The sequence below is a fragment of the Agelaius tricolor genome, unplaced genomic scaffold (assembly GCF_023055355.1).
Source record: "Agelaius tricolor isolate 1412-34295 unplaced genomic scaffold, bAgeTri1.0.p SCAF_6, whole genome shotgun sequence".
Taxonomy (NCBI): domain Eukaryota; kingdom Metazoa; phylum Chordata; class Aves; order Passeriformes; family Icteridae; genus Agelaius; species Agelaius tricolor.
Genome location: NW_027269266.1, coordinates 19,532,665 through 19,556,086, shown reverse-complemented (window position 1 = coordinate 19,556,086; position 23,422 = coordinate 19,532,665). Strand labels below are relative to the sequence as shown.

Here is a 23,422-nt window from a genome sequence, read left to right as displayed (position 1 = left end):
GCATAAGCCCAGAGCTAGACCGACAGCTCGACTCGGCTCGTAGCGCAACATGCAACAAGGCAAAAGACCTGGGCTCAAGAGTACTGGTACTCCTCAGGCTGGCGAGGAGGAAGGGTAGCTAGCGCTGCATCAGCAGGAGCACCTCCAAGCAGTCACGGTGTTTTGCCACAGTGAAACTATCAGATACTAGGGAAGGGACTTGTCACGGGACAAACTGGCAGCCCAGAATGCAGGGGCAGGTGAGACTGACCTGTGATCCCGACTCCCTGTTTGGGGGTGGTCGGAACCCCCTGGGCTTATGCCTTGGGCAGGGATTTGGTGGGCGAGAGAAAGCCCAGGCTCAGATGCATGGGTTACCCGGCTGCAAAAAGACAATATATAATAGAAAGTCTAAACCAAAGATGTTCGTATCAGTTATAACAACGAGGAAGACAAATGCTTATAGGAAAAGCAGTGCAAATTAACCGAAGTCTGAATTGCTGGGACCTGTTTTAACACAAGCTCCCAATTATACTGTCAACTTATTCAGAAAACTGTCATCATTCCTGGATAATTCTAATTGATTTTAATAGAGAACTATTTATCAGGCCGTTTCATCAGCCACATTTCTGAAAAAGCATTTGGCCTGTTGGCATTCCTTCCACATGTAATGAACCATCTGCCTTTAGTAAAGAATAAATACTTTGTTATCAAACATCCAAAAACAATTTAAAATGTCTCAAAATATCTTTAGCAGTCTCCTCAGAGTTCCATGCTTAGCATAAACCTTGTTCATGTACACTAGGTCCAAGGGTCACACAAAGGTGTGAGCAGGACATTTTTCAGGAGCTGCCCAAAGTGTTTGCAACTCCTTGTCAGTGCTGCTCGTGAGGGCTGCAGACTTCAAACCTTGCTCAGTCCTTAGGAAATTTTGTTTAAATGATTAATGGCACAATTCTATTTGATTTTTGGCTGTATACAAAAAACAACCTGTGTTGTTTTTAATAATGTGTGCAGTTACTGCAGACCATGCATACAAGTATCTTTGAAGGCAATCACACCAGTGTGGTTTTTAAAAAAATTGAATTCTGCACAAGGCATGGCATTAATAAACACAATTTTATAATGGTTAACTATAGTCTGCTAATTACAGGAGACCAACACTGTTATCCTTTTTCTTCCATATCAATAAGCTTTATTGGACTCCTAAGGGCCACATAAGCTGACTTTTTAAATATTGCTTCAGAACAGATTTCAATACTATTCTGTATTTCCTAGACAAGGTAGAAAAGTAAATTGGTCTGGGAAAAGCTTCCATGTATTCTGCAACATCCTCAAAGCAGCTGGTGTTGGTTTTTGGTTTTTTTTCCTAAATGACTAAATGCTGGTCAGAGTTACATCATTCTCAGTCCATTTTCTCTCCTCGAAAAAGAAGCTGTCCCTCTAACCAGAGAGTTAATTGCCCTCTAATAGCCCTGGCAGTTCTCTCCATTCCCCACTGAACTGACACAGCCTGTGGATCATTCAGTGGGAGCTCTCTCTCCAGCTGGTGACAGGACTGCCCAGGAGACTCAGACAAGCCCTTCAGGCCTGTGCAGTCCAGGACAGACCCGACCAGGAGAACGGGTATTTTCCTGCCTGGCAGGCCTCTCCCAGGAACACACACACTGTGCTTCACCCCCAAAAGGTTGCTGCATGGCCCTTGGGAAGTACAAGCCTCCTCCCTGTAGCATTAGGGCTGCTGCTGGGTTGAGACACCACCATAACAAGCAGCAAAAAGGAAAGCAGAGAACTAGGTGGAAATTCAGGGGCACCTTTAAAAGAGAAACAAATATACAGGGAAGAATATTTCCAACTCTCAATATAGCTGTTTGCCCTCTTATTTAATGTATCAAAGTTCTTAGAGCAAATCTCATTTGTATTTTTGGCAGTTTAGCCAGACTGATTTTGATTTTATCTGATTTTATCAAACTATCTCATGCAAGGAGAAAAGAAAATGAGCAAAATAACATTTCAGTAAGAGTTTATCAGCACAAAGAGTACAGAGACTCTTGAGATAAACTCCTCCAAAGGCTAAAATCTCTGATTCCATGATGCCATTTTGACCGTGCAATGTTATAATTGCAATGTGCATCGAAGTATTGGTTTTGTAATTTGTAGCATAGGGTTTTCTCTAGGAACCCTTTCTGAGCCTACTCAGCTTAAGACAGTGCATGGTAGGTGAAAGAAAAGTTTCAGAACAAACTCAAAATCCCCAAATCAAAGAAAATGGGGCCCAGAGAGCAGTTAGCATTATTAGCTTCCAGCAGGGTTGCTATCAAGCCTATTTGCCCATCAAGGTGCAAAATTAGTACTCATGACATGGGGAAGGACACTGTCACTACCACCATGGCCAAAGAAAGGGCCATTCATGTTGGGTGTAAGTGCTGTAAGAGCAAGCCAGTGCTTTTGACAAGCCCAGAGGTTTCCAGCCACTCACCACTCATTCCCAAGAGGGGCCTGAACCAACAGGCTTAAGTACGTAAGAAAGGCTCTTCCTGTGTGGGGGAGCATTGCACACGTGGGCTCTTTAGGAAATGCAACCAATAAATCAATAAGCCAGCAACTCTCAGCTGTAGAGGAAAAGTCTGGGGATCAGTCACTTGGTAGAGACTTTAATTACCCTTTTATCACAGGGTTTAGTCAAGACTGGCTGTTTCAGGCTTACAATGGCAAACTTCAAGGTACTCTTAAAGCAGACAGATACCTCTCCTACAACCTCCAGGAAAGTATGCAGAGATACAAATCTCTGACTCTGCAATGGTCCAACCCAAGGTGAAGACAAGGGTAGGAAACAGTCAGGTTATCAGAAACTCAGTACTGAACCAGGATACACTCAGCAATGGCAGTTTACTGTAGACAAAAGCCTGCAGTGATGGTGCAGGCTGCCACCATCATTGGGAATTGCTATGGGAACGACTGTGAGGAAGCCTACATAAAAAAAGAAAATTAATAGTTAATTTTTAAAGAATACATTAAAAGAGGTTGAAATACATTAGCCAAACCATTTACCAGATTATCAGTCAGCAATCAGAATGGGCCACAGAGCAAAAATGCAGCTGTCTACTTTTCAGTACTCTTAATTTCCATCTACAAAACACAAATATGAAAACTCTACTTTTGGCTTTGCTTTTTTAAATTCAGACTTACTCAGTTGAATTAGACCGTGGCCTAAATCTTTTGCCTCTGACTTTCTTTCTGTTTCCTCCTATATTACCTGAAAGAAATCAAAGGACAAAGACAGTAAAACAACTTGAAACTCACCTGCCCCATGCCAAACTGCATATTCTTTTTGCATCCATAGCAAAAGAGCTGCTACCTTTAACTTTACGCCATTAACCTTTAACTTTAACCATTTAAATCTCACAGGTCTGTTCCACTTGATTTACCTCAGACACTTAGGTTACCTTCCTCTACCTTTTGCTGCAACTGTACAGAGCAAAGAACTTCTTTATTTCAGCTGTTATTTGACAAAATCCCTACACGTCAAGAAAAACGCCTTACACTGCCTGATAAAATCACAGAAGCTGGCAATAGTGAATAGTTTTCTTTCTCTTTTCCATGTTAGCTCACACTGGAGGGAGAAATTAAATGTAATTTCTTTGTGACAAAGCACTGTGCAAAAAAGGCACTCGTAGGGTGCTGCTAAATCCTAATTTCAAGTTAATAACAGTTAGCACAATTTTAAGGAGTCATGCTGCTGTCCTAAGATCAGCTAAACTTTCAGCAGAGCAGCAGTGGTCCAGAGGCTGGTTTCCACTGTGGCCAGCCCAGTGGTTCACACTTACCTTGCCAAGAATTACTCCTAGGCCTCCCATTTTCACAAATGTCTGAAATATGTTTTGTGTCTGGGATCCTTTCACTCCAGGAATGAGATAATCCATTTGACCTGGAATAGGAGGGCTCAGATGCAGTTATTGTTAAGGGCATTGGCTCACATCAATGTTAGCTCAGTGGTTTGGTCACATTCCCGAGGCCAGTGACAAAACACAGCCTAAGGTCTGTCTGCACTAGCAGAGCATCCAGGATTTCTGGTTAAACTCTGCAGTTACACCTTGCAGCTGTCCCTGCAGTAGCTCCATGTGCCCACATTCAAGAGCCAGACATCAGCACTGCTTTCTCGCTTGTCTGCTGTGGAATGCACAAACACCGGCGCACACCAGATTTCCTTTGGATTTGCAGCTCTGCCTCAGTTCCTAGATGGTAGATGCCCTTACTACTGTGCTCATTTCAAGGCTTTTTCATCTCACAGTCAAGCACATCCTGCCTGCAGGCTGCCCACTCCCTCCTTAGGCTGCCAGGACAGCTTCCCTCAACCCACTGCTACCAGTCTCAGGGGCTCAGGAGTTTGTGACGAGCATCCTCCCTCCCACCCAGAGCTGGTAGTGCCAGGGGAGAGGTAACTCTGCCTCATTTTTGCTGATTTTGAATGTTATATTTTATCAGCCAATTGCTGCAGTATATACTTCTAATGCTAAATTCAAAGCCAAAGATAGTCTTTTTATCTAGGTGCTTGGCGCAAACTGTTTTTTCCTTCCTCTTGCATTCTTTTTAAGAGCCAGAGATGTATGTGGTGATGTCCAACATGTGGGGTTTTGCCACAGGCTGCCTCTTGTTGAACTAGAGCTGCTGCTCAGCTGTTTGCCATGAGATCTACAATTATTTCCAAAAGAGAAGACAAAGTTGAAAAATCCACAATAGATGGCTTACGTATTACAACGTCTTGCTTAAAGAAACTATTTTTGTAGTTTTTAAGTCTGGATACTTGCATTTTTCAGTCTCTGATTTCCTTGGGAGCATCTGAGAGATGCTCTTCAATTTTCAGAAGCTCAGGCTAATCACAGCCACGCTAAAGTGAGCCCAGGGTTTCATTAATTCAAACTTAATCACATCATTAAAGGTCTGAGAAACAACAGATCCACTGACAGACTTTCAAACACTTCCTCCTCCTCCTCCTCAAGGTCACTTTCAGGCTCAGGAATGTCTTGCTATATAATGGCTTTGATGTTTGCTATTTCATAATAGCAAGAGTTATCATAAAGTTATATCTTAATCCTTGAACATCCTCTGAATACCAGCTAATATTCCATAGTGCTTTCCAGCATGGAGAAGCCCAGGCAGCTGATGGCCCAGCCACTCTAACATCTCCCAGGAGATGCCATCCATACCAGCACACAGAGCAAACCAAAACCAGCTTGGAAGGTAGGAGGTAGCACTCTGGGAATTCAAATGGAAGGACTACGTCAGCTGTATCACAATGTTAATGGAATATTTGTCAGACTTACTTTTCCAGACTTGACAGTGGCACAACATACCTGAATTGGTGGTGGGAACAACAAAACTCTCTAGTACAGACAGACCTTAGAAACCATTAGCTTTTTGGAACAAATAATAAAGAGAGACACATGAAATAAATGAAGTATGAAAAGAAACACAGATACTGCATGAAAGAAGAAACACATTAAATTACAGTATTTAAAAATAACTTTTTTTTTAAACTAGTATTTAAACCTGATAGACAAAGCTATGAAAACTTGCTTTCCCAAGACTTTGTTTCAAAATTTTAACCAAATTCAGAAAGATTCTCTAACACAAACAGTGCATCATTTAAGAATAATGCTTGCTTCCTGAAAAAAAAAAAACAAAAAAACAACCCACACATCTCAAAAAGCTGAATTTAAAAATTAGCGATAATTAAGTAATCGCTACTGGAGTTTCCCTAATAACATAATCATTAGAACAAACTGAATGAAGTTGTATATAAGATCAAGCTGCTATACCAAAATAGCAAATGTCACTACATGTGTCCCTTCCATACATTTCTCTTTACTTTAATTGAAATAATAGCAAAGAAAATGGCTTCATCAACTGCACAGTTGTAGGCTGCTAAGTGGGACAAGAATTGAGAATTGCAGTTTTCTTGTGAAGCAGTTCACGACTGTCAATTCCTCTAGGACACAGTGCTTCTCATAAATTCTTTTACAGTACTAGCTAGACATTTTCATATAAAGAATCTTTAACTGCAGAGGAACAGTGAGCATCATGATCTTAGCAATTACAAATGGCTCTCAATGCTTTTAAATGAATCTTCCCTTTTAAAATGTTGAATTTTTTAGGCAACTGGAACAATAAAGGAATTAGTGAAATCTGATCAAGGGCAAAATCTAATTCTTTCTAATCTAATGACAGCAAGCAGAAAAATGCAGAAAGTCTTTGTAGAATTTTCTAAGATAACACTTGGTGACCATTTAGTATATTACTCTAGTAAGTGAATAAAATGCAATCACTATCATCTTTAATATGAGACAGCAGAAGTTTAAGTCAACACACTGGATTAATGACACTGACAAATAAAGATATAAAAACAACATTTATATTTAACATTTTATGTTTATAACTATTATTGAAGAAAGACAATGTTCCTTTTCTTTGATTACATGACACTGATTAAAAAAGTTGCTGGTGTTTTATTTAATTTTTTTTCAGCCACCAATTATTATTACAGTCTACTTGAAATCAATTTTCAAGCAGGGATAATATGAAAACTTTATTAAACAAAAATTTATTTACAATGCAAAATTTTTTTATTCTGGCCTAATCATACTAATTAGCAACTAGGAGAAAAATCAGTAATCAAAGGAAAAAGGATGCTATTTCAAACATTTCACAAAGAAAGAAGAAAGAGTCAAACCTGCTGCAAAACAATGAAATGTTCTGACTAATGGAATAATGGGTGATGGAACAGGTAGAAATCTGAAAATGCGACAGAAAAGCAGACCTCTTCTTAGAACTAGATGCAGAGTTTGTGCTGACTCCAGGAGGCATGTCGCTATAAAAAGAGTCGGCCTCTCCCGGCTTTTTTACATAATCTCCCTGGGGTATTTGTCTGAAGTGTAATAAACATTGTAGAGTCAGAAAACATGACAGGAACTAGAATGCACACAAACATGCATGAACATTAGTTTAAAAGAAAGAGGCAAGGATAGCAATCCTTGAGAAAACCTGTTAACCACACACAATAAAGCCATTAATAACTAATTCAACCATCTGAGAGAAAAGTCCCACACGCTTCTGTTATGTGCAGAAGAGTGGATTATGTGGTTTTGGAAAGAGAAAACAAGGAAAAATGTTAACTCTGATCACAATTTTCAAAGTGAACAGTTAGTGATTCTTGAGACACTGGATAACCAGTCCAGACATTTCAAATAGCTCATCATGCTGGCTGCAAAAAGCACCAGTACTGAGCCTAAGCTGAATACAGGCCTGCATCAAAGAGGAGCTCAGGAATAGTGAATGTTTTTTTCCTTCTGAGGTAGATGCATTTAACTTTTGTGATCACTATAGAATTCAAGAGTAGCAACCTGTTGAGTTGTTTAAATCTCAGGAGGATAAAAACTTCCAGTTTTTAAACTGAATTCTTGTGTAAGGGAACTAACACCAGTGTCAGAGATTCTCAGCTACTCCTGATTTCCACAGTAGTAGACTCAATCTGCCAAGACACACGACAGTAATGTAATAGTTTATCCTTTTCCAGAACTAGAAGCTCAGTTATGGTTAAAAAAAAAAATATTAAACTATCTGTGCATTAGAAAGTTCTAATCAAGTTATGCAAATTTTTTCCAGATGGTGAATTCATTGCCAGCAGAGAATACCTGCCATGCAAATATTCCAGTTATAGTTCCACCAGGTTTAAGAAACCTCCCAAGTACAAGTAGTTACTTTGACAGTTGACTATTTCATAATATCAGCATCAGCCATTTATTCAGCCTCACACTTTCCAAGACATTTTTGTTACAGTCTGCTCCTATCAAGATGCACACTTATCAGGTTGATTCATATTCAAATTATGTCCAACTACAGACCTAAACTGGGACCTCTCCATTCTGTATCTGGATTTCTAATGCTTCTGAAGTATGTAAAGTATAAAACTGTATGGCACATAAATCATTGGTGCAATGCAGTACTTCCACTCTCCATCTTCTAAGACCTCTGGAGTTTCAGTTCTTGTCCCATTCCTCAGCTGGCACATGGGTGTGTTCAGAGTTGACTCAGTGTGGGCAGATCTCTCCCCAGGGTTCCTCTAGCAAACTGCTCTCTTGCTACTCCATCAGATATAACTTCTCACATGTATAGCTGTGCCCTTTAAAGCCACATATTCCAGCTGGCAGAATCCTTGCTAATTGGCTCTACTTACCACTTTCAGTTTATTTGTTTCACTTGCTTATTAGTACCAAGGATAATCCTTATGTGATGTTCAAAAATATTATAAAGGCTTGTTTTCATTGTTATTTAAGGAGCAATCTTTTTTTATTTTTTCTTTTTTTTTTTTAAGGACTGTCTGGACAACCTGGTGGGTATGTTTTTTCATTTATGGAGCACTCCTTGTACTTATCCAAAAATATTTTATTTAGAAGTCAGCCTACAGAGCTCCATTTTATGCATGAAGGAGATTTAGTTACTAAATATTTTCCTCATCTTTAAAATGATGGAGTCCTCCATTACCTTCAGAAGCCTCAGCTTATGTTGGTTCCACCTCTGCCTGTGCTCTCACACACAGCTGCAGACTGGCTGCACACTCACAGCTCTCTGGCCATAAAGTAATTTCTGGAGATGAAGATATCTGAAGAAGTTACATTCTCTAGTATTCCAATGCAAACATACACGGGGTGGACTCTGTTTCTGTTTCAAGATTTTTTCTGCTCTGTCCTCAGCCAATACTGAAACATCCACAGTAGAATGGCTTGATGGCCATGTTAGTCTCCATTCATAGATACATTAGCTTCCACTAAGCAGCACCAAACCCTTAAATTCCGCCTGCCTTGGCACTCCCTACCCACCAGCCTCTGCATAAGGCTTGACTTCAATAGTCTTGCCTTGTACTTGTTACTGTACCTATGGCCTATCTGACTCTGGAGCACACAACCAGCACTTGACAGTGCTTGTCCACTATTTATAAATATTTTGAGCCTGGCAGAGAAAGCACTACACAAAGGGAAATGGAGAACAAGCACAACGGGTAGCAGCAACAAACAAAGCAGCAGCTTGGACCAGAAGGCAGCGACACAGGCAGAAAACAGGGGAATTTGAGAAATCCTCTTATCTGTTGGGGACTGGGAGAGGAAAGAGCCAACTCCTTCCCACAAGACCCATCTGCCAGGCAGATGCCTGATCAAAGGGAGGTGGTCTTCCAGGAGCCAAACATAAGTCACTAAGAAAATGGTTTATTTTTGGCCACAAGCTTGAAATGCTGAAAGCTCAGCCCTGTGCTGAAGCCAGTACTGTGCTTTAGCTATGAATCAATTGAACAGGGTGACAGGAAAGAATGGGCTCTTTGTCCATACAGCAATTTAATTGCATTGTAGTTTTAACTGCAAAGAAGCTCCAGGAATTAATTTGTCTCAAAAGGCTCCTGAACATCATGTTAGTATTAATTATTCAGTTCTTAGCCTCCCAAGAACACTTTTGTCTCTAATAGCTGATTTTCAGTGTCTCTTATTGGAAATATTCTCCTGTTTTCCTAAATAAAACAGTGTATTGCAGAAGTATAAAAAAACATTGGTGTTGCTACTGAGTCCAGTGAAATCAGGATTTCAAGCAATGCATTATAGAATTCTGATTTCATATATCATTTTAAAATATGATAACCCATCTCAATATTTTCTTTGTAGCATGTAAATGAGTGAAAGAGAAGAAAAGCTATTTTCAGAGACTTCTAAGATACATTCCACTTCTTTTATCACATACCTCTGTCTTCTGTAGTTTCTTTCCATATAAACAGAAGAGAAAGGAAGAAGAATGAGTTTTTAGTATGCAGGTACACGTGGTCAGTAAGACCAAAAAAAATGTAAAAAGAAAAGCACTGTATACAGAAGGAAGTTTTTGCTCAAAATATTTCTACAAAATCACTTCTGAAATAAGCATACTTACAAATATACTACATCAGAATAAACTGCCAGAAGCTGAGAGTGATATACCAAGACAGCATAGCCTACTTTTCTACTCTCCTCATCTTCATAGTTTTTATTCCAAATGCTTCTTTCCTTACATATTTCTGAGCTGCCCTCAGCCTACCTCAGTCTGGCAAAGCAGCAGGGGCTGTGCCACGTTGTTATGCCAAACCACTGGGGCTGTGCCCCAGCCACAGCACTGCCTGCAGCTCAGCCTGCCCTGCCCTCCAAGCACAACAAGGACCAGACGCAAATGACTTCAAGAGACAGTTTCATCCAAACACAGATGATAAAGTCAGTACCTTGAATCTTTTTTTACTACAAGCAAAAAACATAAATCCCTCTGGTTTTATATGAAATTCACAAAAGAATTAAAACTGAAAAAGACTAATCAGGCTAATATAATCCATTTTGCCTCTCAGTGAGCGCTGACATCTCTACACCAGGAGAGAACTTGAGCCTTATTTGCAAATTGCAGATCTTTCCTACCAAAAACTGTGCTTGAATTAATTTCAGATTAAGCCGCCTAAATGTAATTATCTATTTAATGAAGGCTATGGTTAAATGCTTTGCTGACTGACTGAGAGCTAATCTTGCTATATTTACTTCATCATGAGGAAACATTTATAATTTAATCAGATCATACTCTTGTATTTCCTTTGTCACATACAGTAAAATCATAATCTGATCATCTAAAAAAAAAAAAAGAAATTACTAAATGAGAAATAAATTTCAAATTTGGATCAAGCTCTCTAAAACCACATACAAATGTAAGAATTGCTTGAAAAATGTTAATATGATAAACATGTTACTGTATAAATATTGTTGAATTTGGAGTTTTTTAATTGGTCTTTTCATAACATAATCAGCTATCACATGAAATACACATATTTTGAAATTCTATAAAGAAGAACAAAATGTACTTACTTGTAACCCCAACCAGTTATTCCTAAAACGAGAGCCAACACTAAAATGGTGCCAGCAATAGCCCCTATTATTATATTTGTGCTAACCACACCTGGAAACACAAGAAAAACGAAAAATATACATGGTTTTAGGAGAAAAATACACAAAACCAGTAAATGCACTATCTTTCAAAAACCAGCTTGAACAACTTTCACTAGGCTGACTGTGATATGCTCCTGAAGCATAGCATGGACATAAAAAGATCATCTGTAAATCGAGCTTTGACTTCTGTGTCTGTTTCCAATAACTGAATGCTTGTTACACGGGAAACCTGTGTCAGGTATCTCAAAACAGTATTATCAATATTAAACTGCTGTAGATTACATCCTTACAACCTGCCCTAACAAATCCATGGAATAAAAGTGACTACTTGTTTGCTTTTCTGATCCCTTCCACAGCTGAATAAATTAATCAAATGAAGGATTCTGGAAGATATCCCCCCACAAGGATTTCTAATGATCAGCATTTACAAGCTCATTTTTCTACAATATATCTTTCTTTTGTACACAAGACTAAAGCAGAATAAAAACTTCCACTCCAAAAATGTAAGTCAGGCATTACCTGACTACATTCCATCTAGATATGGAATGTCCCAGTAACCTTTTGTTTGTCCTAGTCTATCAATATGCCTAATAAGGCCACTCAGATGATTGGGACAAGAATGGTGGAACTGGACCCATTGATACGAGTTCCCAAAGATGCACTGGCTGAGGCTTCATTTACAGACTTCTTTTATACTTTACAGTGTTTTTGCTGTGGGAGGAGAGAGGGGAATGAGGCTCCTGATTCTGCAGCATGTTGTGTACTAGCTGAAAGAGTAGGAGTCCTGGTTTTGCTTAATGAACTTTCTTCAAATCCAAGCATTTTCAATAGCTGGTAAAAATTACAACAACATACCTTTATTGATGGCATCCTTATCAAAAAATAGATCATCTTTGATATGAGCACTGCAGTCATCTCCTCCCCAAAATCGGTCACAGACGCATTTTATTTCGTTGCTACAAACCTGCAGTCAAAAGTGTAGCCCAGAAAAAAATCAGATTATTCATCCATTCCTGTAATTAATACCTCAAGTATAGGTACAGTGATAAAGCCCTAATTTTACTGCTCACAAAATTTTGCAAAATAATTTTTAATATATAGCAATTTTTAATTTATGTTAGGTATAAATGAATGAAATGTGCTATTATGTTTTATATAAATTGATGCAATGCTTATTCAGTACATGCTTTAACATAATCTATATTTATAGAAGCATTTATAATTGCATTAGGAGACTGACCTTAATGACTTTTTTTTTTTTCAAAATATGATAAAGTGCATGATTTCAGATAAATAAGGAAGTTTTAATGCAGTGTACAAAACAAAAGACATTATGAGAGAACAACTTCTCTGATCTCAGCTCAGTCACAGGGCCCTGGACGTTGTGTCAAACTGTGTGAGGGACAAGGGGGCTCTCCACGGCCACGGCAAAGCCACAGACTGCACACCGAGCAGAGAAACTGCCAAGAGCCAGCTCTCTGCCCTCTTTTCCAGAGTAAAGGAGCTCTCAGCCCACAAAATCCAACATCATCAACAACTTTATGAATCTTATTGGCTATTTATGTAATAAAGAGGGAATTAAAAAGAACAGGTCTCTGGAAGAACAGAGACCCAAGTTTCTCAGTTCGCAAAACCTTTGTATTTATTCTCCAGCAAACTGCCTGAGGAAATATCAATCAAGTTAGCAAAAGTGAGCAAAAACATTGATTGATAAAACTCTGTAAAACTAATACATACTAACTATGACTCATTATTTAAGATGCCTGGACTGGAATGCATTATATTTAGTTATGTGCCTCCTTCCCTTTTCGTTTTCAAAAACTTCTCCAGTTGTATGACATCTAGAGTCACACTGACCTTCCTGAAAGGTCCAGCTAGTAGACTACACAAGGCCAGGTACTCAGAAAAAGCAGTAAAAAGTGCAAGAACCTACCCCGTGTCCTGAACAAATCTGGCTGTCGGTGGTGCCTGGGCAGGTGCTGAAGTTGAAGGCCTCGGTGGGGAGGCAGCGATGGTCCAGGCACACCATGTCCGGCCCACACGGCGTCCCGTTCTCCACATAGCCCAGGTCCGTGTCCTCATCGAGCTTCACGTGGCCACCACTGCAAAACAGTCAAGAGCACCTTGGAGACCTCTGCTGTGGTTAGATGGGGCTGCTTGAGAAACTGGGCCCAGGGCTGCTGCCTGCATTTCTGTGCTGCACAATGCCCAGGAGCAGGTAAGAGTGAGTACTGGATCAGTGACCTCACTGGGCCTGAAACAAACCTAACCAGAGTACCTACATCAAACATGAAATCATGAACACAAGGACCATTTTTCCGTGAAACAGCTTGAGTTAGACAAAACTCAGTTTACTTGTTAGGACGTCATTTCATCTCACAGTTGTGTGAAGCTATCAGAACATACCACATCTATAATTAGATTTCAGCTACAATATAGCAATGAATTAGGCTACCAGTTAACTTTGGCAGCGCAGGCATATGTGTAAGTATTCTGGATTAATGAAGTACTTGGCAAATATTAAAGAATGTAAAATCACAGGGCCTGAGAAGAGCATTATGTCTCTAAAGGCAAAATTAACTACTGAGGGGACTACAAAACTGCCCTACAGGCAGTTAATTTTCTGAAGCTTAACAAAGGTTGAACTGCAATAATGGTTATGTGTTAATAGGAAAAAAAAAAGGAAACAGATTTTCCTCCATTTAAGAATGAGAAAGCTGCTTTTCTGTGCAAGATGGATATTGTTTGTTCTGTTTTCAGGATTTCCAATTACCTGCAATTGTAGACTTTTCCATAGTGCAAGACTGATGTTGTGATTTCACCATCAAGTTCTCCAAGTCTGGGCACACTGGATATATTGGAGCACAGAAGGTACCCACAAAGCACATCCCTGCATTGAAAGAATAAACAGATATTCATAAAAAATAAAATTCAATGAAAATGGACAAGCAAAACTATGACCACTTGCTTGGTAACCTATGTGTTATTCCTTGCTTTTCTCCCACTGACAATAATTCCGATGCTGTTGGAATGATGCTGTTGGAATGATGCTGTTTCCAAAGAAAATTCTTCCCTTGTAAGATAGATTGGAAAACTCTGTTTTTATACCACATTATCAAAAATCCCCCGAGTAATTAACAAGCAAGGAGCTGTCAAGAACAAACCACATCAAATTGATTTAATGATCTATTAAGATAAAATAACTGGTCCATAGAGGAGCAACAGTAGATACTGGTTCTAAATACACTCTCATAGGACACATATGTAGGGGAACTATAGACACCAAATTTAATTCAACTGCTGAAGGGACTTCACTACTCATGTGTGGAGACTTTTGCACTGACAGAATAGAAGGGTCTGACATCTCCCATATTACTGAATATTTTTTACTTATGAATTAGTAATGGGACAGAAGTAAGGTCACAAAATCTGAGTTTAAAAAGTGGGAAAGAACAATAGTTCACCTGTAGGCAGAACTAGAAATCAAATGTCATGGACAGAAAAGAGAAATTTGAAAAAACAGTTTGATAAGGACAGGTGAGAGGTCCAGAAATTGGCAGAAATAATCAACTGCATATGCAGAATGTGAAATAATGCTTTAGGCAGTGACTTGCAGGAATGTACTTGGAAAGTTACCATGAAATTGAGCAAAATATAGCAATGCAGTGGCACAGCATAAAAAGTGAACACCACACCAAGATGTGAAACCAAAGGCTGCTCTCCTCTGCAGTGCTAACCCTCACTGAGTACTAGGACCATTTTTAGTCCAAGCTCTCCCAAGCTCAGATGGTGCTTTCTTGTCAGGAATCATCTCTTCTTGCCACCCTACTCCCTCCAGGACTTCTTGCACAAAGGTCTGCAGAAGAAGACCAGAAATCTGATCTGTAGAGAGGTTTTTTGAGTCTCTTCATGCCAGCTAAAAAACTGGATCGAGGTAAGAACCTTATTCTAGTAGCTTTCTAAATGAATCAACTTACTGTTTGTTGCACTGTACCCAAGAGTCCTTGTCTCTTCCACAGTTTCCTTTCTCAGTCCCCTCAATATTCAGCTTCTCATAGCAGTACCTGTCAGCAGCCGTCACTTCTAAAAACAGAAAAAAATCTCTTCTAAGATGTTGACTTTGAAAAGCCATGTCCTGAGAAATGGGGATACACAATCAAAGCAAGCAGAGTTTCCCAGTTTGTGAACTGACACACCGTGATCTGCAGGTGGCCCATGAAACTCTGCACAGTGCTCTTCTCAGTTAAAAGCTTTATGATGCCACCACGGGACTTTTGATAAATTTTGTTCAGATTGATGAGAGTTTATTGGTCAAAATGTTCCCACTGAAATAAACTAATGAACATGAGTACAGGCTTCCTAGATGGTTATTAACGAGAAATAAAGTTTCAGTTTTCAGTCACCAGTAAGTGAACCAACACTACATAAAGAGCTGGAAAGGAGGATGGAAAGACAAAAGGACAGGGGAAAGAAAGGGAGAGACATACTGTTCTAGACGTTTTCAATGGTTCTCAGTCTGTCTCTTCCATAATTTTTCTTAGCTAAGATAGTCTTTCACGTCACATGCATGACAACCAACTTAGAAACAGAACATTCACTTACTTTCACCCCAGATATATTTACATTGCCGATCCCTGGTTTTACATCTTCCTCCAAAGCAAATACCCTAGAAAGAAAGAAAAAAAAGTACAGAAAATATTTCAAATTACTTGATTTTCCAACATATGTATTTCTATAATGCAAAGATTAGTCACACGCTTTATATTTGGGCAAAGAATATGTGGTTCTATCTTCTTTTCATTAAAAACATGACTAGCATCTAAAAGTCATGAATCTTAGCAGAACTGTCCCAGGTGACTTCCAAAGATCCTAAAACAAAATCCATAAAAAGCAATCTACAACAGCAGAAAGAATGTAAAACAAACTGAAGTCCTAATTACCTGTCTGTTATCACACGAATATCCATCCATTTTATGGATATTAGGAGAACACTATAGAAAGAGAAAATAAGTAATAGATCATAGATTAGACAAGCACGAAAGCAAAGTATACAACAAAAGTAATATGTAAAACCATTTCAGTATCATTCTGGTTTTTTAAACATCAACAGATTAAACACAATTTTTATGCACCATACCATACAAAACATTCATAGTGATTTTGAGATTACAGGTGGGGCTTTTTTGTTTCATGAATAGAAGACACAAAAATCACCTGGCTGGAATTTCCTGTGCAGTTCTCTGCAATATCACAATCATTCACTGCTTCTCGACACAAAACTCCTTTAGGTTCAAACTGGGGGAAAAAAGCACAGAAAATTAGTGTCTTGGTTTCTCCATATCTTGCCTTAAATGCAATGCTTCCTTACAGTTTTATCTAAAATAAAAAATGGGAAATATTCACGTGCTGACTGAAGTGGGAAGAGTCTCCTTTCCCTGGTGTGTATGGTGCACCACTCAAGCCATTTACTGGTGCAAGTGGTGCCACTCTCTGAGGCACCCCCTCCAAAGGGCACAGATTATGGGGCTCAGCAGGAGAAGTCTCTCCTAGGACAGTGGACCCTTGGGGGTGTCCAAACCAATACTCCAGTGGCTGGCAGCATCACTCATTTTTCCACTTTTCTCCAAGGAAATATTTTTCCCGAACTGGTTGGGGGAGGGATCAACTGAATCTGCTTTCTAGAGGAACCCTTTGGAAGTTCTCTCCCAAGTTTGCCCTAAACCAGGTCACTGTGTCTTTTTGTGACTATATTGCTTTTCTTTACAGAACAGAAGAAGTCATCCTGATCTTCTGTCTAGGGATGAAAAACACCACATATAAACACTTTGGTTATTTTAATCCCCCATTGTTGCTGCAGAACAGGAACTATTAATAAATGTACTGAATTCTGTACAGTTTGACACTCTTTTCTAAGGGACTGGATATTTAACAATGAAAAGTGTACCAGTGACCTAATATAGACATTTTGGCTAAAGAATTATGTGCTAAGTCTCAGGACCTGGAAAAGAAGGAAGCCATTGCATTTAGGCAATTGTTAGTGTTTCTGGATATGGACATATTATAGACTCCTTATTTTTCCTCAGAGTTTTCTTAAGACTTTGATACACAGTTCATTTTGCAGGCTCATGATTTCTTTTTTTTTTTTTTTTTTTTTTTTGAGATCTGCATGCACATACATTTTCAGGGGACATCTGCTATCTCCAAGCTGGTGTGAACAGCACAAATGTTGTCAGAGACACTACAGGATTCTGGGATGTATAATCACCATGTATTGCTTGCAACCGCTCCTTCACTCCTGCTTTCAGGCAGGATATTACAGGGGAATGTAACCCCAAGTTTTGAAGCTATTATATAGTCTTTTGAGTTGTCCTGATAAACACACTAGTAAAATCCTACTTTTCTGTTCATTCACTCACCCTTGCCACTCTGAAAGGAGATAAACCCTTCTGTCATTTGCAAAAAAATAAGGTAGGTATACAAAAGCTTTGTTTTGTTCTGATAGTCTTTAATATGGTGCCTATGTGACTTGGATTCTTGAGCAAAATTTACCCACACTGGCAATCTGCTGATTATTTTTATTATTATTACATTTAAAAAGGGAATGTGCTTAGGGAAATGTGATCTGCTCCAGCATAATCTGTGCTTTTTCTTTTTTTAACATTAGGATGAGCACAAAGTCAAGAATGTGATCCACAGTTATTATTAATGATCCTCCTAAGGGAATGAAACCCTCAAATGTGCAGAGACAAAGATAAAAATATCACACATAGTACACCACAGTTTTAACTACATTAATACCAATTATCTTTATTACTAAATGAATACAAACAACCATTTGAAGTCACGTTTAACAGGGCTCCCTTACAGCCACAATCTGGCTAAACCTCCTTTTACTATTTACTGATGTATCAAGAAGAATAACTTACAGTTTACACAGGGCTTGATTTCCTTTACTCAATGGGATTTCAGTCAGTTCAAACATGAGACACAGGCAGACCAAACTGAAACTGAAGTCAGGTGTCTTTTAGGCAAATCCTTCTGACTAATTCTGCTGGCTGTGCTTTTGTGTTTTTTACTCTATCCTTCCCTCAGACACTTTGCAGTATGATTTTCCCATTCAGTTTCATGGGGCAAACCCAGAGCAACACATATGGCATTGGGAGTGTCACCTGGATAAGGATGTGCTTGTTCACAGAGTGACAGAATGGTTGGGGTTGTGAGGGACCTTAAAGATCATCTAGCTCCAGCACCACTGCCATGGGCTGGAATACCCTCTACTTGCTCAAAAGACCCATCCAACCTGGCCTTGATCACTCCCAGGGATGGGGCATCCACAGCTTCTTTAGGCAACTTGTTTCAGTGCCTCACCATCCTCACAGTGAAAAAATAAGGACATCTAACAAAACCTTTATGGTTAATTTATCCCTTCAGCAAAGATGTCTAATAAGATCTCATAGAACTTCAACCTGATTCAAACTTGTCTGAAACTGGAAGGATTCAATTTACCTCTGCATTTGATGACAGTCCCTGCCCCAAAAAGCCAAGCCTAAAAGACAGAGTACAGCCTCAGAAAAATCAGATTTCAGCCAGGTTTAAAAGGTAAGCTTTTAGAAGAGTAATCACAAGGTCTGCAAGGGAAAATCCGTGCGCTGTAGTGCCTGCAGCCACCAGGATGCATTCCCAGCAGGCTGTGAAGGTCACTGTCCTTACCCGGCACTTCCGACAGCAGAGCCCGTTGCTGCACTGGGAGCCCGCGGTCAGGGTGCAGGTATTGCAGCACTCTCCTCCTTCACTGGCACACTCCTGGGAACACACACACACACAAAACAAAATACATGGGGAAGGACATGAACCCCAAGCTCTTAATGCTTCTCATCTTAGCACGCTATCTGAATGGATTTTTATTCATTCTTTTAGCTACCTAGAGGCAGAAAAAGGCATTTGTGGAGCAAAAGACTTGTGAAGCATGAAACTGTTGCTTCCTGTGCATGATAGACAATAATGTTTCTAAGTTCATATTGCCATGAAATACTAGCATCTTAGCACTGACAAGTGTTTCCATCTAGGAAAATGCTTTCTTTCATGCCTTTGAAGGTTTGATTTTGCACAGCCAGCTATTACTATGAATCCTTGGGCACATGACCTTCACCCTGCTTGTCTTCCTCCACTTATTGTTAACAGCAGCAATGTGCAGCACCAACTCCCAGACAAATCTAGCTGCTAATTTAAAGTACATTGCACTTACCGCTATTGTCCCACAGTCACATTCCTCTCCATCTTCCACAAAGCCATTGCCACACTCTGGAGGATCCAGAAGCTGCATGGAAATTCAGAAATCAAAGGGCATGTCTCTTTTATGGGAATCATTGTCATATTTGCTCTGTGCAACATGGTTTTTAAGCTAGCACTCCAAATGGATTAACTGAAAAATAGTTTCCATGAATCAGGGAGACACAGAGTGACACAACACAAGTGAAGCATACAGAGAATGAGCACTCCTGAAAATTAATACAGCAATGCTGCCAACTCACATGGTATCTTCTGTGCATAGATGTCAGCTTTACAGTAAATTCAGTTTGAGCAGAAGTTACAATGAAAAATAAAAGGTATGACAATATAGGGGAAAAAATTAAGGATATTTTTTAAATTAATATTATTTATTTTTAATAAATATTTATTTTATAATTTAATTATAAATTATATAATCTTTATATAATTATATATATTATATAAATATATATAATATATATTATATGAATTATATAATAATTATAATTTAATAATTAATATTTATTTTTAATAAATATTAATTATTAAATTAATAATCTTTAATAAATTAAGACAATTTCATTATCTTCATAGCAGTTGCAATTGCGGTTGTTCTGGAGTTCAATGACAAGGGCTGAAAGGTTAAAGCCTGCACTGCAAATTCAGAAGTAGTAGCCATAAGAAGTAGTCCTTTTATGTGGCTCAGAAATGCCTGGGAAGGGGTGATGCTCAGTTTCTTTGTCAGTTTTTGTTGCAGTTGGATTTTTCTTTCCATTTTCCTCTACCACACCTCTACCACAGTTGTGAACTTTTCCCAGTTTTCTGTAAGTATGTATTACACACAGGCAGATGTGCACAGGGAGTATTCCTGATGAGGCTTTCTCCCTTTCCTTTCAGCCTTCCCAGTGGACTGTAACTTAAAAGATCAAAATCTTTATATTTGTATGCCATAACCTCTTCTAAGGGACACTGATATTCTGTTCGTTCCAGTTTAATTTTTCCTGTCTTCCTATAACTTTTAAAGGTAGTTCTTCTAAAAGCAAATAATTTTTTTTCCTTTGGACATAGGAAAACATAATAGTAGCTTTTCTTACATAAATGAGAAGCCATTTAAGTGTGTCACCAGACTAAAATTTTGCAGCTCAGCCTTTGAGTTCTCCAATTAAACTAGGACCATTCCAAAAATCACTCTGCTCCTGAGCCATCTGCACAAGCACAGCATCGTACATGGTGTAGAGCATTTCTCAGAGGCTGCTGCCTTTCTGCCAGGAGCCCACAGGATGGAGCATCACCCCATCAACTTCACTGTGCCACCAACCACAGCCTGGCACAGGCTGATGTGTTATTATTACATCCCCTATTGAAATGGAAATTTGACTGCAGCATTCAGTGCATATGTAGAAGGTAACATAAAATGTATGCAAGCTTTTAGAATTATTAAAGAGTTATTAAAACTGCTTGTTTCCTATGTATTTTTCCAGACAGCTTAACTTCTTCAATATGTCTCGGTGTGCTGCACAACAGAGACAAAGAGACAGCAGTGACAGAGAATTCTGCCTTGAAATATTGGGCCAATTTGCTGCAGTACATAGGGACAGCTAAAAATGAAACTGAAGGAAAAAACCCAAACATTAAAAGCAAATTGGATAACCTTCCCCCAAAGTCGTATCATTCATCCATTCATTTGAAAAGAGCATATGTTCAATCTGCTCCAGCAGCCATTGATGTAATTTTTGGGATTATAGCTGATCTAAGAGTGGAGCACTGCCAAACACTGCACCTTGTCACATTAGCTTTCCTTTATCTCATAATGCTTGAAATACAAAAACAAGTTTGTGTCTAACCACCCTTGCTAGGAAACACATCTTTGACAGCATTGTTAATTAGACAGACATCCATTGACAAAACCTTTAAGCCAACCCAAACCACGATGCATAAAAGAGACTAAATCACCCTGGCTTCCACATCCAACTCACATTTCTGCATGCCATCCAAAAAAAAAAAACTACTAAAGTGCTGCCAAACTAAATTGAAAGGAGAGTAATTGGGGTTTTTTCCAACTGACAGATGTGTAAATGAACACAATCACTAAAATAAAACCAAGTAAGACACATCACACTATATAAACAATACACTCAGCAAGTAAATACATCCTCCAGTATTTCTCCACCTTTAATGGGATGGAAAAAAGCAAACTTCTTAAACTCAGGTACATTTTACATCTTATTAAAGAATTACAGTGCTTTCTCTCCACTTTTAATAATATACTCTTTCATCAAAAGAGACCTTTAAGAGATAAGCAGGCTCAGCTTGCCCAGATTTCATGTTTTCTCTTTCCTTCTTTAAGTTTTATTGAAATTCTGTGGTTGTCAGAAGATGCACTTTTTCTCATGTTCACCAGAAGGAACATGTATCACTCCTGAATTGAACTTTCTTATCTTTTACATCTGTGACCACTTCAGTTACCAGATAAGTCTTTTTTCCACATTGGACTGTCTTTCTGCCTTAACCTCTTTTCCTTTGCTTGTTGAAAGACAGCCATTAAATACAGGTTAACATTAATTATATATAGAAAAGAGTCAAAATCATTATCCTGCTTGCTTTACATTTTAACACATGCTTCAGTAAATGGAGCAGGAATATACTGGAACACTGCTGCAAATCCTGCATTGCAGATCTGTTGTAAATACAAAATTGTGTTGTATTCACAATATTCAGAACAAATTGTGTGAGGGATAATTCTCGATCAGAGGCTGTTGATTCTCTACTGGACATGAAACCACTTTATTAGAAATCTATTTAAAAGTAATTTCTAAACTCCTATGAACTAAAATAATACTTACACCCATATGTTACCAGAATAGTTAGAATTTAGAGACAACCAGAACTATCAAAACTAAAAGTTTTTTTTCCAACACTATAATTTTCATTCTTCTTGGTTTCATCAAAATTAGCAATAGAATAGAAATAATATTAAACATTAATGTAATGCTTACTTTGGTTGGTTTATTGAAAAGGCAGGCTCCACCTCCATTGTTTAAAAATTCATGATACTCTTCAATATCACACTCGGAGAACTTGCTTGGAAGATAGTACCTAACAAAATAAGGTAGAAGGATTACTTTCTCCAGTGCTTTTTACACTGTATTTTCTTTTTTCAAAACAGAAGAAATACAATGTTATCCTTCAGAAAAAGAATGAAAACAATGCTGTTCAGAATCGGAGTGACTATCTGTTTGTAAGTCTATCTGACTATTCTATTTCTTTCTATTTGAAAATCCTTCCAGTAAATAACAAGGAAATTTCAACAATGACACAAAGCTCATGGGATGTGAGAAGTCTAGAACATTTCACTAAGTTTTTACATGCCAACCAGCACAAATCTGATTACAGTGTGTAGTTCACACAAGCATGACTTGTTCCACTAACAGGCCTGATCTCAGAAATACATTTATTTCCTCCCATACAAACTGCAGGAGAAAAAGACAGCTTATAGTTTGTTTCTCTCTAGGAGGAAATGGTTCCCCTGACCCACAGAGTTATGCCATTTTAAACATGCTTCTAGCAAACACCACCTAACATTTCAGCTTCCCTCTGTGTCATGTGTCCCACTCAGTAAACTTCAATTGAGTACAGAGTGCCCCTGAGGCACTGTGCCTCACCTAAAAACAATGTGATGCAGAGAATCTTTGCATGGATCCTTTTCACAAGGAAATAACTTTTCCCAAGGCAACAGCAGTGATCTTTATATTCAGGTCCATAGTCATGAAAGTACTTATGCTTCAAGGAGATTTTGGAGTCTCAAGGGCTTTCCTCTATCAGCTCACCACTGGATATAAAAATATTAGCCAAAGTGCTATCCTGCACTGCTGGGAGAGATAGCTTCCAAAACATAATTGGCTTTTTCCATCTGTAATGCTCATGAATTTGGTCTAAACACTAGAGAGGCTGTGGATTTCACTGAAGTTCAGCAATAAGCTAGGTAAATACAAGGCTTTTTTATGTACCAAATTATGTGAAAGGTTTGAACTTCAGATAAAGAATTTAAAGACCCAAACATGGGAATTTATAACTTTTATAAGAATCAAAAACACCTCTCAGACTGGCTTTTTAACTTGCAAAAAATCAGAAAAGTCCTACCAGATGTGTTTTCAGGTATTCTAAGATGAAAAGGGCACACA

At 38.7% G+C, this 23,422-nt stretch overlaps 1 protein-coding gene across 13 annotated transcripts in view; it reads right to left on the bottom strand.

Annotated features, from left to right (window-relative positions):
• Positions 1-23,422, bottom strand: part of ADAM22 (ADAM metallopeptidase domain 22) — a 132,058-nt gene that overhangs the window by 18,233 nt on the left and 90,403 nt on the right. For 4 of the 13 annotated variants that reach the window (XM_071428939.1, XM_071428940.1, XM_071428948.1 and 1 more), the window contains 16 exons: positions 22,238-22,337; positions 19,219-19,290; positions 18,684-18,776; positions 16,188-16,268; positions 15,914-15,964; positions 15,576-15,639; positions 14,951-15,056; positions 13,747-13,863; positions 12,907-13,075; positions 11,829-11,937; positions 10,893-10,983; positions 9,763-9,780; positions 6,797-6,904; positions 3,807-3,907; positions 3,169-3,235; positions 251-361 (listed from right to left, as the gene is read on the bottom strand). In XM_071428939.1, the coding sequence (XP_071285040.1) occupies positions 251-361; positions 3,169-3,235; positions 3,807-3,907; positions 6,797-6,904; positions 9,763-9,780; positions 10,893-10,983; positions 11,829-11,937; positions 12,907-13,075; positions 13,747-13,863; positions 14,951-15,056; positions 15,576-15,639; positions 15,914-15,964; positions 16,188-16,268; positions 18,684-18,776; positions 19,219-19,290; positions 22,238-22,337 (1,458 nt within the window). The remainder of the gene's footprint in view (positions 1-250; positions 362-3,168; positions 3,236-3,806; positions 3,908-6,796; positions 6,905-9,762; positions 9,781-10,892; positions 10,984-11,828; positions 11,938-12,906; positions 13,076-13,746; positions 13,864-14,950; positions 15,057-15,575; positions 15,640-15,913; positions 15,965-16,187; positions 16,269-18,683; positions 18,777-19,218; positions 19,291-22,237; positions 22,338-23,422) is intronic. The other 9 variants (XM_071428941.1, XM_071428944.1, XM_071428942.1 and 6 more) reach the window with 6 other exon arrangements.